This window comes from Portunus trituberculatus, chromosome 15 (genome assembly GCF_017591435.1).
Source record: "Portunus trituberculatus isolate SZX2019 chromosome 15, ASM1759143v1, whole genome shotgun sequence".
NCBI classification, from domain to species: Eukaryota; Metazoa; Arthropoda; class Malacostraca; order Decapoda; family Portunidae; genus Portunus; species Portunus trituberculatus.
Genome location: NC_059269.1, coordinates 3,121,129 through 3,138,628, shown reverse-complemented (window position 1 = coordinate 3,138,628; position 17,500 = coordinate 3,121,129). Strand labels below are relative to the sequence as shown.

Genomic DNA, 17,500 nt, shown 5'->3' with positions numbered 1-17,500 from the left:
GTAATTATTGCTAATTTTGCTATCCCTGGAGAAAGGTGTGTGACCCAGATGTGTCACCAAAACTATACCTACTTTGCTTTTGTGCATTTAGTATGTACAGCATATAGATTACTTGCGGCTGAAGCTGAGGTCCAACCAACCCGACACAGCCTCTCATACCGGCCGCTGTACATAGTCCCCGGACACACCCAACATGGCCAGCAAGACTACATGCAAGATTCACATCAGTTTGTTGAAAAAAAAGAGAGAGAGAGAGAGAGAGAGAGAGAGAGAGAGAGAGAGAGAGAGAGAGAGAGAGAGAGAGAGAGAGAATTATGAAGCCACACATGTACCCTTGTGTGTGTGTGTGTGTGTGTGTGTGTGTGTGTGTGTGTGTGTGTGTGTGTGTGTGTGTGTGTGTGTGTGTGTGTGTGTGTGTGTGTGATTCACTGTTTCATCTACTGCAGTCTCTGACGAGACAACCAGACGTTACCCTACGGAACGAGCTCAGAGCTCATTATTTTCGATCTTCGGATAGGCCTGAGATCAGGCACACACCACACACCGGGACAACAAGGTCACAACTCGATTTACATCCCGTACCTACTCACTGCTAGGTGTGTGTGTGTGTGTGTGTGTGTGTGTGTGTGTGTGTGTGTGTGTGTGTGTGTGTGTGTGTGTGTGTGTGTGTGTGTGTGTGTGTGTGTGTGTGTGTGTGTGTGTTGTTGCCTAATTGCAGTATCGTCACACAAGTGTTGTTCCTGTTCTCCCAACACTGTCCTGTCACGCATAAAGAAAAGTCTATACACTGGAAGTTTTGCCGGTCATAATTATAAAGCTGTATTTTGGTTAATCTTTTATTCCACTCCAATCTTCTTCTGGCGTCACTGATTGCAGCATCCTCATCTAGAAATAATCATCCATTTGGGTAAGTTCACTCAATCTCTTTTAAGTATTTGTGCGTTGTTAACATTCAACTTCTTTCTTTCTTCCTTTCGGTGCAGTGATGAGGAACATACACCCCAAAAAAATCTTACTATCCAACGAATTTTTCAGTGCAAAACGTTGAGCTTCATTGTAGTTCTTATTCAATATTATTTTTCTTGCACTTGGCCAGTGTCTCTTGGATGGGAAAACAGGTAACGTGTTTCTTCTCAAGGGATATAATACGAAACTAATTGATTTAATTACTGTTCTTATCACTTTCTCCTCTATTTTATCTTAAAATTTCAAAATGGAACAATACACACCAAGTGATGATCTTACAATCTTACTAACTTGATGTGTTTATGTGTATTCGCAACACGCTGACGAGGAATCATCATACTGGTTGGTGGTGTTCAAGTATGTGCGTCTTCCTTTTTCACTTACCACCTCGTTCTATTTCTGAATTCCCTTGTACTGTCTCCGAATTCCCTGTATTGTCTCCGTTTTTTTTTTTTTTTTTTTATGTAGGAGGGGAAAACTGAGGGCAACATATCGAGTACACAAAAAACCCTACTTAGTTGCCAGTCCCCGTTAGCCTTATAATGTCTCAAAATTTTGTTAAATGTTAATTTGTAAGCACTAGGCCCGTCCTCCAACGTGTGTGTGTGTGTGTGTGTGTGTGTGTGTGTGTGTGTGTGTGTGTGTGTGTGTGTGTGTGTGTGTGTGTGTGTGTGTGTGTAATTCACCACGGTCGCTTGCTGGTCACCAAGCCAGTCTTCCCCATTACGGAGCGAGCTCAGAGCTCATAGACCGATCTTCGGGTAGGACTGAGACCACAACACACTCCACACACCGGGAAAGCGAGGCCACAACCCCTCGAGTTACATCCCGTACCTATTTACTGCTAGGTGAACAGGGGCCACACATTAAGAGGCTTGCCCAGTTGCCTCGCCGCGCCGGGACTCGAACCCGGCCCTCTCGATTGTGAGTCGAGCGTGCTAACCACTACACTGCGCGGTGTGTGTGTGTGTGTGTGTGTGTGTGTGTGTGTGTGTGTGTGTGTGTGTGTGTGTGTGTGTGTGTGTGTCAAGCTCGTAAGGGTAAAGGGCATACATACGTACTGAGAGAGAGAGAGAGAGAGAGAGAGAGAGAGAGAGAGAGAGAGAGAGAGAGAGAGAGAGAGAGAGAGAGAGAGAGAGAGAGAGAGAGAAGCCTACCAATCTAGCTACTAAGCCGTAGAATGCTGACGCTGATGCTGAGAGAGAGAGAGAGAGAGAGAGAGAGAGAGAGAGAGAGAGAGAGAGAGAGAGAGAGCAATGCATAACAAAATAAGAAGGCAACACAACAAAGGATATACGTAAACAAAAGAAATTAAACCAGAAAGGAGAAAGAGATGAAGAATTTGAGAAAAGGAAGGGAAAAAAGATAAACCAGTATAGAAAAAAACAAGAAAAAAAAGCTACTCGGCGGGAGACAATGGGGGTAAAAGTTGAACACCTAAAGGAACACCAGATAAATAAATAGGAAAAAAATAGTGACGTTATTCAACAACAGCAAATAACACCATGAAAGATGCCACGGATAAAAATAGAAGGCTGTGTGTGTGTGTGTGTGTGTGTGTGTGTGTGTGTGTGTGTGTTTACCTAATTGTATTTACCTAATTGTAACATACGGGAAAAGAGCTATGCTCGTGTTGTCCCGTCTCCATATCTATTAATGTCCAGCTTTTTCTTAAAATCATGAATATTCCTTGCGTTGACCACTTCCACGTCTAAACTATTCCATGCTTCCACCCTTCTATGAGGGAAGCTATATTTTTCACATCTCTCCTATAAGTGGCCATTTTAGTTTTTTCCCATGCCCTCTCGACATTCTTCCATTCCACATACACAGATCTTCCCTATCCATTTTTTCCATGCCAATCATCACTCTGTATATTGCTATCAGGTCTCCCTTTCTTCTGTTTTCCAGGGTTGGAAGTTGCATTCTTTTCAGTCTGTCTTCATAAGTCAAATCTCTTAAGTCAGGCACCATTTTCGTTGCAGCCCTCTGTACTTTCTCTAGTTTCCTTATGTGTTTCTTTAAGTTCGAGCCCACTGTATTGTTGCATATTCAAGCCTCGGTCTTATCATTGCAGTAATTATTTTCTTCATCATTTCTTCATCTAGATATACGAACGCCACTCTTATGTTCCTCAATAAGTTCAATACTTCTCCAATTATTTTGTTTATATGTCTCTCTGGCGATAGGTCATTGGTAATTGTCACCCCAAGGTCTTTTTCTTCATGACTGGTTTTATGTCTTCATTTCCTATCTTGTACATACTCCTGATTCTTCTTTCACTCTTGCCAAACTCTATTTTCTTGCATTTTGTCGTGTTGAACTCCATTTGCCATGTACAGCTCCATTTCCATATTCTGTCCAAGTCTTCCTGGAGTAGTTCGCAATCTTTGTCACATCTCACTTTTCGTAACAATTTTGCATCGTCTGCAAATAGGCTCACATAACTGGACACCCCATCCACCATGTCATTTATGTAGACTGCGAACATTACTGGTGCCAACACTGATCCCTGTGGAACTCCACTCTCCACCAATCCCCATTCTGATGGTCTGTCCTTAATTATTGTTCTCATTTCTCTTCCTACCAAAAGTCTTCCATCCATTTTAGTAAACTGCCATGCACTCCTCCTACCATTTCAAGTTTCCAGATCAGTCTCTGGTGTGGTACCTTATCAAAGGCCTTTTTTAAATCCAGATATATTCCATCAGCCCAACCATCTCTTTCCTGTATTACATCTATCACCCTCGAATAGTAACATATCAGGTTTGTCGTGCATGAACGCCCTTTCCTAAAACCAAATTGACACTCACAAAGTATGTCATTTTTCTCCAAGAAGTCTGTCCATCTAGTCTTCACCACCCTCTCACACATCTTAGCTACCACACTTGTAAGTGACACTGGTCTATAGTTCAATGGGTCTCTTGTTACCTGATTTATAGATTGGGACAATGTTAGCTCTTTTCCAGTCTTGGGGCACTACACCTTCCCTTAATGAGGCATCAATTACTTCACAAACTTTTTCTGCCAATTGCTCCCTGCATTCTCTTAAAATCCATCCTGATACCCCATCAGGTCCCACAGCTTTTCTCACTTCTAAACTCCCCATCATGTTCTTGATCTCCTCCACAGTTACTTGAAACTCCTTCATAATCCCTTTCTGTTCCATTACCAGTGGTTTGTCAAAAGCAGTCTCCTTTGTGAATACCTTCCGAAAGCATCCATTCATAGCCTCTGCCATTTCCCTGGGATCTTCACTGTATACTCCATTTACTTCTAAACTTTCAATACTTTCTCTATTTTTGATGTTGTTGTTCACATGTCTGTAAAAAGCCTTGGTTGGTCTTTACATTTATCAATTATATCCTTTTCTTGTTTCTTTCTTTCTTCTCTTCTAATCAACACATATTCATTTCTTGCTCTTTTGTAACTTTCCCACTGCTTAATCCGTCTTTTCCTTCTCCACCTCTTCCATGCATCCTCTTTTCTTGTTCTAGCCTTTTCACATCTATCGTTAAACCAGTCCTGCTTTCCAACTTCTATGTTGTCTTATTGGTACAAATTTTTCTCACCTTCTTTGTATATTTTTATAAATTCCTTCCACTTTTCATTTGCTCCTTAGCACTCTTGAATTTCATCCAATTTGTCTCTTGAAAGAATTTCTTTAGGTTTCCAAAATCTGTCTTGGCATAATTCCATCTTCCCACTTTATATTCTTCATTTCTTCTAGATTTCTCTTCGTCTATCACCTTGAACTCCAAAACTGCATGATCACTCTTGCTAAAGGGCACTCCACCCTCATCTCCTCAATGACCATTGGCTCTGTACTAAAGACCAAGTCCAGTCTTGACGATGCTCCCTCCTCCAAACCTAGTATCTTCTTTGACCCACTGAGTTAACACATTTTCCATTGCCAGTGTCAATAGTGTATTTCCCATGTTGTCTCTGATCCTTCCATTGACCAGTCCTCCCAACACACCTCTTTACAATTAAAATCTCCCATCATTATAGTTCGTTCACAGCCACCCAACATTTCTTCCAGACATGTTCCTGTATCACTTATCATTTCTTCATATTCCTGTACTGACCATGCATTTGTCTTAGGTGGTACGTACACCACTATGTAGTGCCTCTTTTTTCCTTCATTAGTTTCTGCTCTGATCTTTAGCACTTCTGCCTTTCCCATACCTTTTTTCACTTGATCCACCTTTATATCTTTTTTAACCAGCAACATCACTCCTCCTCCCATCTTACCTACTCTATTTCTTTTCCAAACGTTATATTTCCTTCTCCAACCTTCATCAGGTCTTCTCCTCTCTCAGTTTTGTTTCAGTAAGACCCACAATATCTGGGTTCTTGTCCTCAAGTAATCGTTGAGTTCTAAAATCCCCGATATCACTCCATTTATGTTGGAATACATTACATTTCGCTCATATGTAAGTTTCTTTAGTCCTTTCTTGCTGTACTTTTCTGGGTTATGAACCACTTCCTCAGTCTCATATCCAAGATTCTCCAGAAAAACTCTTTCTTCTCTTCTTCTGTCCTCTCTTCATTTTTTTTCAAAGCCTCCTTTCTCAACTCATTTGTGTGTGTGTGTGTGTGTGTGTGTGTGTGTGTGTGTGTGTAAAAATATACCTCAAGGTAAACAAAGCAGGAATAGGGAAACCAAAGAAAGAAAGAAAGAAAGAAAGAAAAGAGGGAGGGAGGGAGGGAGGGAGGGAGGGAGGAAGAAAATGCTCAAGAATGAGTATAGAAAGAAAGAAAAAAACGAAAGGAAAACAACGAAAGTATACTAGAAGACAGACATTTTATAAAACGGAGAAAGGCGAATATGTCAAAACATGATAGAAAAAAATTAAAAGCAAACACAAAATTATGGAGAGATTTACGAAAGATAATAACAAGCACACCTCTCTCTCTCTCTCTCTCTCTCTCTCTCTCTCTCTCTCTCTCTCTCTCTCTCTCTCTCTCTCTCTCTCTCTCTCTCTCTCTCTCTCTCTCTCTCTCTCTCTCTCTCTCTCTCTCTCTCTCTCTCTCTCTCTCTCTCTCTCTCTCTCTCTCTCTCTCTCTCTCTCTCTCTCTCTCTCTCTCTCTCTCTCTCTCTCACATTAGACTGGATCTTGGTGTTTTCGGCAAGGCGTCGCATCTCGGGAGTCTCAGCCACCGTGGTCGCCTTGGCCTTCGGGATGTGCCTGTAACAACAACAACAACAGCAGCCATTACCACCCATCACAATGACGGTGACAACATTATGATTCTAGCTAACACACACACAGACACAGATACACACACACACACACACACACACACACACACACACACACACACACACACACACAAAACTGATGACACTACATAATAAAACTGTAACTAATAAGCGTTATTATACTATCTTCTTTTGTGTGTAAATTATTATTATTATTATTATTATTATTATTATTACTACTACTACTACTATTATCATTATTATTACTATCAAGGAGGCTGTCGTGTGTGTGTGTGTGTGTGTGTGTGTGTGTGTGTGTGTGTGTGTGTGTTCACTGTTTGATCTGCTGCAGTCTCTGACGAGACAGCCAGACGTTACCCTACGGAACGAGCTCAGAGCTCATTGTTTCCGATCTTCGGATAGGCCTGAGACCAGGCACACACCACACACCGGGACAACAAGGTCACAACTCCTCGATTTACATCCCGTACCTACTCACTGCTAGGTGAACAGGGGCTACACGTGAAAGGAGAGACACCCAAATATCTCCACCCGGCCGGGGAATCGAACCCCGGTCATCTGGCTTGTGAAACCAGCGCTCTAACCACTGAGCTACCGGGCCGTGTGTGTGTGTGTGTGTGTGTGTGTGTGTGTGTGTGTGTGTGTGTGTGTGTGTGTGTGTGTGTGTGTGTGTGTGCGCTTTCTTTCAAAACCACATTATCACATTAGAAAGTGACATATTTTAGACGACGACGACGACAACGACGATGGTGGTGGTGGTGGATGAAGTTAGATGATAAGAAAAAATGTAATCGAATACACACACACACACACACACACACACACACACACACACACACACACACACACACACACGTCGCGATGACTCAGTGACCCCTTACAGCCACTCTCACCACGTAATAACAAGAGTCCCGTCACCCAGACCCCCACCTTAACCCTTGCCATCTTTACCCCTCTACTTTCCATCCGTCTTGTGTCCCTCCCTTTCCCCCGAGGGTGTGTGTACCACTTTCGCTTCTGGACATATGAAGGTACAATTTTACCTTCTACAATTGAAGTGAACGATAAGAATGACTGGTCTATTCAAAAAGGTTAGCTCTCTCAAGACCATTTCGAGTCACAGTTTTAACTAAGCTCACAAGCTGTTTTTTTTCTTTGTACATAATATGAGAAAATAATGGAAATTGCAAGAAGTCATTATGCCTACATGTGGCAGTTCCCGTGTGTGTATAAAACAGCTTTCTCTGTGTTGTAGTTTCGTCACTTTATCTCTTCTGGGTACCTCGCACTGGTTCTGCTTCCAATACGTACTACGTATTCAAAAATTCAATGTTTCGTTCATTGCAATGTATTTGATAGAGATAATGGAGTAATACTAGGGATGCTTTTTGTACAAGTCATGTCTTAGTAAGTGTTGAAATCCGAGGGCAGAGATAGGAATGAAAGCACATTTTAAGTGATAGTGTGCACGTGGCCTAATGAGTGTATCATATTCACATCTTCGAAAAATTCGGATATTAATATACAGGAGTTGTTTCTCAAATGATCCGACTTAGTGATCGTAAATGTAATAGCACTGTAAATTTGTAATTTATTTACTTCAGTGTTATAAAACAATATTGTGCCTAACAGTCTCAGACAAGTAGCAAGTAAATGTCAATTCACAGACCTCACAGCAACGGGTACACTTACTCGTAACACTGGTTGAGCAGGAAGGCGTGAGCGCAGGTGTGAGGTTTCGAGACACCTCGTAACTCATCTCTGTCTAACGGAGGCGTCACGCGGGAACAGAAAATGCCACCCACACTGTTATCGCTCCAAACATGAGACAAAGACCAGTGTCAAAATCAGCAGGTACTTTTTACACCATCACCACTGTCTAAGAGAGGTGACGCACACATGGAAAACTACATGAGTTACCACAATTCAAAACTTTCTTTTTATTAAATAAATTGCAACAGGAGTTACCAACTCCAGGATCAGCGATATATAAAATTACTTTGTAGTCTCTGAGCGAAGTGTGATTATTGTGGTACAGTACACGTGAGGCGAGGAAGGATATGATGAACCTTTTCGATTTTTAAAACTGTGCTTTCGGTGATTGAAAGGGAAAGTCAGGATTTTTTTGCGTATTCCTACCAATGAAGGAAATCTTGGGGAGTGTAAGAGCAAAAGGTGCTAGAACGGATAATGCTATCCAACACACACCGACGTGACTAGCTTGGGGTAGTGAATGCGCCACATGCTTATCAAGAAAATAAAGACTGATACATCATGGAGAAGTGAGGAAGGAGCAACATGGGTTAGTGTGCATACCAAAGCTGATACCATAGTGTGTGTCACCAACTTGAAGAAAAAAGTGGGTACAACCAAGGCACGCCAAGAATCAAATAAATGAGAGATGACCACTCTTATTAACGGAATGACAACTTGCGGAAGGCACAGTTAGGTAGGAAACTCCACGAGAGAGGGAACGAGTTGTGCAGCGATAGCCTAGAATTCCGAAACAGCTGAGATTAGTGAAATTTAACAGCGACGCGTGGTAGTATACCTACAGTACTGTCTTCGTCTTGCCCAGTGTCGCCTTCCAACAGGTCTTGTAAAATATTCATTTGATCTTACTCTCCCCTTCTAATTCAGACATGGGTCAACACACACACACACACACACACACACACACACCACCGCTTAGTGTAGTGGTTAGTACACTTGGTTCGAATCCCGGGCGCGCCGAGGCAAACGGGCGAGCCTCTTAATGTGAAGCCTATGTGAACCAAGCAGTAAATAGGTACGCGATGTAACTCGACGGATTGTGACCTTGGTGTCTCGTTGTGTGGCGTGTGGTGTGGTCTCAGTCCTATACCCGAAGATCGGTTAGTATGAGCTCTGACCCCCCCCCCTCCTGTAGGGGAAAGGCTGGCTAGGTGACCAGCAGACGACCGTGGTGAATAAAACACACACACACACACACACACACACACACACACACACACACACACACACACACACACACACACACGGGCGCGCGGGTGAGCATTCACACTTTTTACGTATTAATGCTGTTTGTAGATAAATGTTTACGCATTTAATTTAATCTAGCTCGTCCAATTCGCAAGGCATTAGCTAGCAGAAGTGAATAAATAAATAAATAAGTAAATAAAACTAAGGCCTGCGAAGTCTCCAGGTTGGTTAAGATGACCCAGAAAGACATTCACAATGTATGTCTGGGAGTTCAAGCACAGTCACGGAAAACTGCTCGGAATAAGTAACAAAGAATGCACGTTCCTTTTCACTCAGGAGGGTGGTGCAACTGATATAATGTGACATTTCAAGAATTTTATCTAAATTTGGAATAGTATGATAGTTTGATTTCTATCTGTAATTTGCTGTCACTGATATCAATAAGCTGTTTACTGAAAAGCTTTGCCTCTCCACACACCCACCCACCCACTCATTCAGTCCCCCACCACGCGCATAGGTGACATGCACGAAGACAGAAGCGATGAGCTGCCACGAGATCACTTCACGTAAGTACAAATAAAAGTACAGCGAGGGACGCTGAAACGGTAGTCAGCAGTGCATTGCATGTCGCTGCGTACTGCCAGGACCTAAACACACTTGTCTAGACTTATCTGACCTACAAGCAATAGTCACGCTCGCCAGCCTGCGAACCAATCGATCAAGTACTAGCTGAATTATTTACACCGCAAACTAACGTCCAACCAGGCGAACCTTGAGGAGCTGCTGTGAGCACCACCTGCTGGGAGAGTGCTGGGGACGCGGATTGTTGCAGGACTCAGGCTCTTTTCTTCTTCCACCTTTTCCGATTATCAGCTGGATTTGTATTTAGATGCACTCTGCTCTTTCACCACAACTATTTTTAAAGGGCACAGAGATGCTTACTTGTATTCTCAAGAATGTCTGTGTTGTTCATAATGAAGAAATCTTTTTAACCTCACTAGAACAGCAAACACACACACACACACACACACACACACACACACACACGGCCCGGTAGCTCAGTGGTTAGATCGCTGGCTTCACAAGCCAGAGGACCGGGGTTCGATTCCCCGACCGGGTGGAGATATTTGGGTGTGTCTCCTTTCACGTGTAGCCCCTGTTCACCTAGCAGTGAGTAGGTACGGGATGTAAATCGAGGAGTTGTGACCTTGTTGTCCCGGTGTGTGGTGTGTGCCTGGTCTCAGGCCTATCCGAAGATCGGAAATAATGAGCTCTGAGCTCGTTCCGTAGGGTAACGTCTGGCTGTCTCGTCAGAGACTGCAGCAGATCAAACAGTGAATTACACACACACACACACACACACACACACACACACACACACACACACACGAGACTCGGTCGAGGAAGGACGCAATACCGTCGCTCCCGAGAATCAGCTGATCTTCACTACCTTTGTTTGGGTTTGCAGTGGCCTGGGCGATTAGTGTGGACTCTTTTTTTCATGAATACAGTGTTACAAAATCATGAGTGAGAAAGATTCCATCTAAATGCAGGTATGAGACACGGGAAAGAATGAAAGCTGATGATGACTATGTTGGTGAGGGGGAAAGAGCATTCGAAGGCTTTGATACGGCGCATACTTCACTATTTGATAGAGTGTTGACTATCGAACGTAAATTAGATAAATTGATAAAGGAGAGTATGGGAATGAAAGAGAATGAAGAACAGGATAAAGAGCTCCAGAAATTGAAAGAAAGGATAAAAGAGTGGAAGAAAACGAAACTAGGCTAAGAACCGAAAATGAAGAATTAAAAGTCCAAATAGCTAACTACAAGAAATTGATGGAAGAAGGACTCGGTAAAGCCGAGAAAGAAAAAGAGAAGCTGAAAGATCTAGTTAACAAAGAAGAAGAAAGAGTACAAGACGTGATTAAAAAAGAAGTACAAGCATGGAGAATCCAAGATAAGAAAGACAAGGAATCATTTCAAGAAGTATTTCAAGAACAGTTAAAAGAAAGAGATGAAAATATGACAAACAAAATGATAGGAGTCCTCAAGAAAAAAGAAAATTTAGTAAGAGAAATTGCAGAAAAAAAAGTGTAATTATTTTTGGACTGAAAGAAAAAAAAGTTAAATATAGACCAAGAAGGGAAAAGGACGAAATGAAATCAGTAAAAGACCTACTAAAACATCTGAATGACGAGGATAGACAGAACTTAGAAGAGGAAGTAGAAGAAATCCATAGAATGGGACCATATCAAGAAGGAACAGTGAGACCAATTAAGATATTACTAAAATCACAAGCAGCAGCAGAAGAAGTACTATATAGAAAAACAAAACTCAGAGAAACAGAAGGTTGCAAAGATATATATATATATATATATATATATATATATATATATATATATATATATATATATATATATATATATGAACTGGTGGCAGAAGCAAGAGAAAAAATAATGAAAGGTCAGAGGAGGAAGAAGGCATTTTTGGAGAATTATAGGAGACAGGATAAGGAAATGGTATATAAAAGAGAAGAAGAGAAAAAAATGGAGCAAGTTTAACTAAAAATGATAAGAACAAGAGATTAAAAATGATGTATACAAACATAGATGGGATTTTATCTAGTAAATTAGAATTAAGAGATTACATAAAGAAAGAAGAACCAGATATTGTATGCCTGGTGGAAACAAAGTTAAATGAGGCAATAAAAATAGACATAGATAAAAGGTATAATATATGGAGGAGAGACAGAGTGGGTAAAGGAGGAGGAGGAGTCATGATGATGTTAAGGAAGGAGATAGTGGTAAATCAAGTGGAGTTTGGGAAGGAAAATCAGAAATACTGTATGTTAAGATGCATATTAATAAAAAGGAGTTAACAATCATTGGAACATATGTGCCACCAAAAACAAACTCATGGACTAACCAAGAATATAGAGACATGATAGATGACACAATAAGGAGTCTTACAAGAATCATTAAGGAAAGGAGAAAAGTGATATTGGTAGGAGATTTCAACTGTAAGGAGGTAGACTGGGAAAATTATGAAAGTGGTATGGGGAAGATGCCTGGGAGATAGATTCCTGAACCTAATGATAGATAATTTGATGGTCCAAAGAGTAAAGGAAAACACAAGATTCAGAGGAAACGATGAGCCGGCAAGATTAGACCTAGTTTTTACAAGGGATATACCAATTAACGATGATATAAGATACAAGTGCCCATTGGGAAAGAGTGACCATGTAATATTAGAAATGGATATAGAAGAAGGAAAGGAAGATAGAGATGAATCATACAAAGGAGACCGATTAAATTACAGAAAGGCTGATATTGAGAATCTCAAGAACTATTTTAAAACGTAAACTGGGAGGAGATGGAAAACTCATTAACGGTTCAAGAGAAATATAACTTATTTTTGGAAATATACAAAACTGGGGTCAGGAATATGTCCCAAAATATAGACCTAAAGAAGAAGGAAAGAAAGATTGGTTTAATGCAAGATGTGCTAGGGCAAAGGAGAAACGAGATGGAGCATGGAAAAGGTGGAGAAGAAACAGAAATCCAGAAAATAAGGAAAACTTCAAAACAGCAAGAAATGAATATGCTAAGGTGAGAAAGGAAGAAGAAAGAACTATGAAAAGGACATTGTCGAAAAATGTAAGGAACAACCAAAATTGTTCTACAGATTCATAAATGGAAAAATAAGACAAAAAGAAACAATAGAAAGGTTAAAAGGAGAGAACGGAATGGTGGAAGACCCAAAAAGTATGGCAGAACTGTTAAATAGTAAATTTCATGAGGTCTTTACTAAGGAATCCAAATTTGAAAGACCACAGGGTAATAGAGAGACTGTCTATATGAAAGAGATTAAAGTAACCAAGCTTGAAATAAAAAGTTGATGACGGAATTGGATGAGGAAAAGGCAATGGGACCGGATGAAGTCTCAGGCAGAATACTGAAAGAATGTAGGGAAGAACTAGCAAGTCCAATATACAACATCATAAAATGCTCAATAGAAAATGGAACAGTGCCAGTGGAGTGGAAAAGAGCTGAGGTGGTTCCCATATATAAGAGCGGAAGGAAGGAAGAACCTTTAAATTACAGACCGGTATCACTAACTAGTGTAATATGCAAGATGTGTGAAAAAGTAATAAAGAAGCAATGGATTGAGTTTCTTGAAGACAACAAAATATTATCAAATAGCCAATTTGGTTTTAGAAAAGGTCGGTCATGTGTAACAAATTTATTGAGTTTCTACTCTAGAATAGTTGATAAAGTACAAGAGAGAGAGGATGGATTGACTGTATTTATTTAGATCTAAAAAAGGCTTTTGATAAAGTGCCACATGAAAGATTACTATGGAAGTTAGAGGAGAAGGGTGGCTTAAAAGGAAGCACATTGAGATGGATGAAGAATTACTTAAGGGGGAGAGAAATAAGGACGATAGTTAAAGATATGAAGTCCAAGTGGAGAACAGTAGACAGCGGAGTGCCACAGGGGTCAGTATTGGCACCAATACTTTTTCTCGTATATATAAATGACATGCCAGAGGAGTGAACAGCTACATAAATCTGTTTGCGGACGATGCGAAACTGTGCAGAGTCATTAAACAAAAGAGGATTGTGAAATACTACAGGAAGACTTAAACAAGATCTGGAAATGGAGCAAAAAATGGGAGATGGAATTCAATGTGGACAAAAGCCATGTCATGGAAATGGGAAAAAGTGAAAGACGACCAGTGGGAATCTATAAGATGGGAGATGGAGTAGAACTAGAAAAAGTAAAAAAGGAAAAGGACTTGGGAGTGACAATGGAAGAAAATAATCAACCGGTAAGCCATATTGATAGAATTTTCAGAGAGACATATAATTTGCTAAGGAATATTGGATTAGCATTTCACTATATGGACAAAGAAATGATGAAGAAATTGATAAGTACTAAAATAAGACCTAGATTGGAATATGCAGGAGTTGTGTGGACTCCCCATAAAAAGAAACACATAAGAAAATTAGAGACTACAAAAAATGGCTACAAGAATGGTTCCAGAATTTAAAGGGATGACATATGAGGAGAGACTAAAGGCAATGGATCTACCAACCTTGGAACAGAGAAGAGAGAGGGATCTGATACAAGTTTATAAATTGATTAACGGAATGGATGAAGTGGATAATGAGAAACTGATCCTGAGAGAAGAATATGACTTTAGAAGCACAAGATCGCATAGTAAGAAACTGAGGAAGGAAGATGTCTGAGAGATGTTAAAAATTTAGTTTCCGCAAAGATGTGTTGAGACTTGGAACAGTTTGAGTGAGGAAGTGGTGTCAGCAAAGAGTGTGCATAGCTTTAAAGAAAAATTGGATAAGTGTAGATATGGAGACGGGGCCACACGAGCATAAAGCCCAGGCCCTGTAAAACTACAACTAGGTAAATACAACTAGGTAAATAAATACACACACACAAACACACACACACACACACACACACACACACACACACACACACACACACACACACACACACACACACACACACACAAATCAAAACTATGTGATTACAGACGAATCACCAAAGAGAGGATGTGACTGCAAGGAGAAGTGGCTTATTGGATGAATTAATTCAAGCCGGATGCGGCGTGACGTGGCATGCTGGTGCGTGTGTGGCCGCTTTTCTCATAAATGTGATTCACATTTGTCGGAATTTTTTAGACACCTCAATAATTGAAATTTCATGGAGAGTTGTAACTGGTTGTCATTATCGTTATTAATATTATTAGTTATTATTATTACTATTATTATAATCATTATTATTATTATTATTATTATCATTATTATAATAATTATCATTATCATTATATATTATTATTATTATTATTATTATTATTATATTAACATTATTATCATTATCATCATTATTATCACTATTATTCATAAATGAAATTTTAATATTTTTTTGCATATATATATATATATATATATATATATATATATATATATATATATATATATATATATATATATATATATATATATATATATATATATATATATATATATATATATATATATATATATATATATATATATATATATATATATTTGTCTTTTAAATATTGTTCCTTTGTTTTCTTTGTCTAAAGGTCATTTAACTTCTTACATTATCACAATTGTGTTACAATGTAATACATTTATCTTAATAAAGCTCCTTAATGTTCTGTCTCATAAAGATGTTCATTGTTAGGTAAATTCGTTCCTGATTTTACGTAAATAAGCTCCATAACTCTAATAACTTCTCTTTGTGCATGCTAACTACCAAACTGCCAACAAACATGAATCGTTCCTCTGGATACCAAGAAGAGCACTGTAGTAAGCAAAAGAGGATCGAGACGGCCAAGCCGTCCATCACGGTACTTGTACGTAGAGCTTAACAACTGCAATGCATTTCAAAGTCCAATGTTAAGGTTATATATTGAAAGTGGGATTGGGTATGTGTATGGTGTGTTTTGGCATTGGATGTCAATGATATAATGAAATATGAATCAGAAATGTAGTGAAGTGTATGAAATATGAAATATAAATTATCAAGAGAGACAAACCTCCATTATTATAACTTTATTACTGTGAGAGGTCAGTTGTGTATAACTGTCAAATGGCATTCTCTTGAACATTCGACAGTTTCTCAAAAAATTAGGGACGTGAAAAAATGGTGCAACATCTATAACACCACTGTACCGAAGGTTCGGTGACCCCTAGCAATAAGCATGAGAGCAGCAGGGTCATTGTAGCAGAAACTGTATCATCCGCATTCCAAGTTAACGAAGGACAATGTAATCGATGAAAAAATCATGACGAAGTCAATTACATTTAATACTTATGGACGTATTAGAAGTCACAACAAAACTGGATAAAAAAAAAAAAAAAAAAACGAGGTGAAGAACCTTTACGGGAAGGTATTTTATATCTGAACAAGAGCAATCAGGTACGAGCAAGCGTATTGTTGATGAGTGTGTGGAGTGTTTCCTCATAAGAATATGTGACGTCGCACTGGCTTTTGAACCTCTTAATCCCTTCAGTACTGGAACGCATTTCTACCTTGAGTTTTGAGTATGATTAGACGATTTTATTGACATTATACGAATGAAAAGACTTGTAAGATGCAGAGGACTTGAAATGGTGAGTGAGTTGTGATTTCCAGATGACAAAAATCCACTAGTGATACGGAGATACCTAAATCAATAGCTTGTGACTTAACTGAGAACCGGAAAGAGGAATGGCAGTTCACAACAGATGTGTCGAGAGAGAGAGAGAGAGAGAGAGAGAGAGAGAGAGAGAGAGAGAGAGAGAGAGAGAGAGAGAGAGAGAGAGAGAGAGAGAGAGAGAGAGAGAGAGAGAGAGAGAGAGAGAGAGAGAGAGAGAGAGAGAGAGAGAGAGAGAGAGAGAGAGAGAGAGAGAGATTCGGTCCTAAATCTTCTCGTCACGTAAGCAATACGACAGTCAACCATGGCGTGGGTTTCTCGCATTCTCGTGATCACTCTGGAGAAACGCTACGAGAAATCGACACTGACTATCCAGCAAAGCGGCCTTACGACTCACACTGGGGAACGATCTGATGCGGCGGACATTAAGGGAACTACAAACAATAGAAAAGAAAGTTATCTAAGTTATTTGGAATGGCGAGAACATGCCGCAAAGAACCAGGTAAGCCTAAAAGTAAACACGGATTACAAGGAAAAAAAAAAAAGAAAGAAAAAGCAATCAGCAGATTATAGATTCATCATGGAATCTGAAGACATGAAAAAGACTAGCGAGGAAGATGATGCTTAGAAAAAGAAATACCAAGTAGATTGAAGTAAAGATGAGACACGGGAATACGAAAGGAACGAGACAGATGAAAAGGATAGGTTTAGTAAAGGCACATGAATAAAGATGAGGATGTACACAAGAAATTTTCAGAAATCAATTCAGGTTTTCTCACATGCGAGAGGAAAACAGACCAGTGTTGTTTAAAGGGAAAGCTGCGCACTATAATGATGATCGTCTGTGTGGTGGGAGGCGCGATGAAATGGTGCCGGCAGGAATCCAGAGAAAGCATAGTAATCTAGAGAAAACCTCGAGTTTATTACTTTATGACACGGTTCAGTTTTCTACTCCATTTTCTGTTCCTCCTTCATTCTTGTCCGACACCTCTCAGGGAGTGGAAAAGGAGAAAAGTGAAAGGCAATGAGAAAGGAAACAAGAACAATAATAACATTTAGTATCATTATTACTATTATTATTGTCATTATTAATAACATTATTATTATTACTGTTATTACTATTATCATTATTATTATTATTATTATCATT

The 17,500-nt window shown here is 39.7% G+C and overlaps 1 protein-coding gene across 4 annotated transcripts in view; it reads right to left on the bottom strand.

Moving 5' to 3' along the window:
• Positions 1 to 17,500, bottom strand: part of LOC123503997 (LIM and SH3 domain protein 1-like) — a 140,543-nt gene that overhangs the window by 68,508 nt on the left and 54,535 nt on the right. For all 4 annotated transcript variants that reach the window (XM_045254194.1, XM_045254196.1, XM_045254198.1 and 1 more), the window contains exon 3: positions 6,074 to 6,158. In XM_045254194.1, coding sequence (XP_045110129.1) covers positions 6,074 to 6,158 — 85 coding nt within the window. The remainder of the gene's footprint in view (positions 1 to 6,073; positions 6,159 to 17,500) is intronic.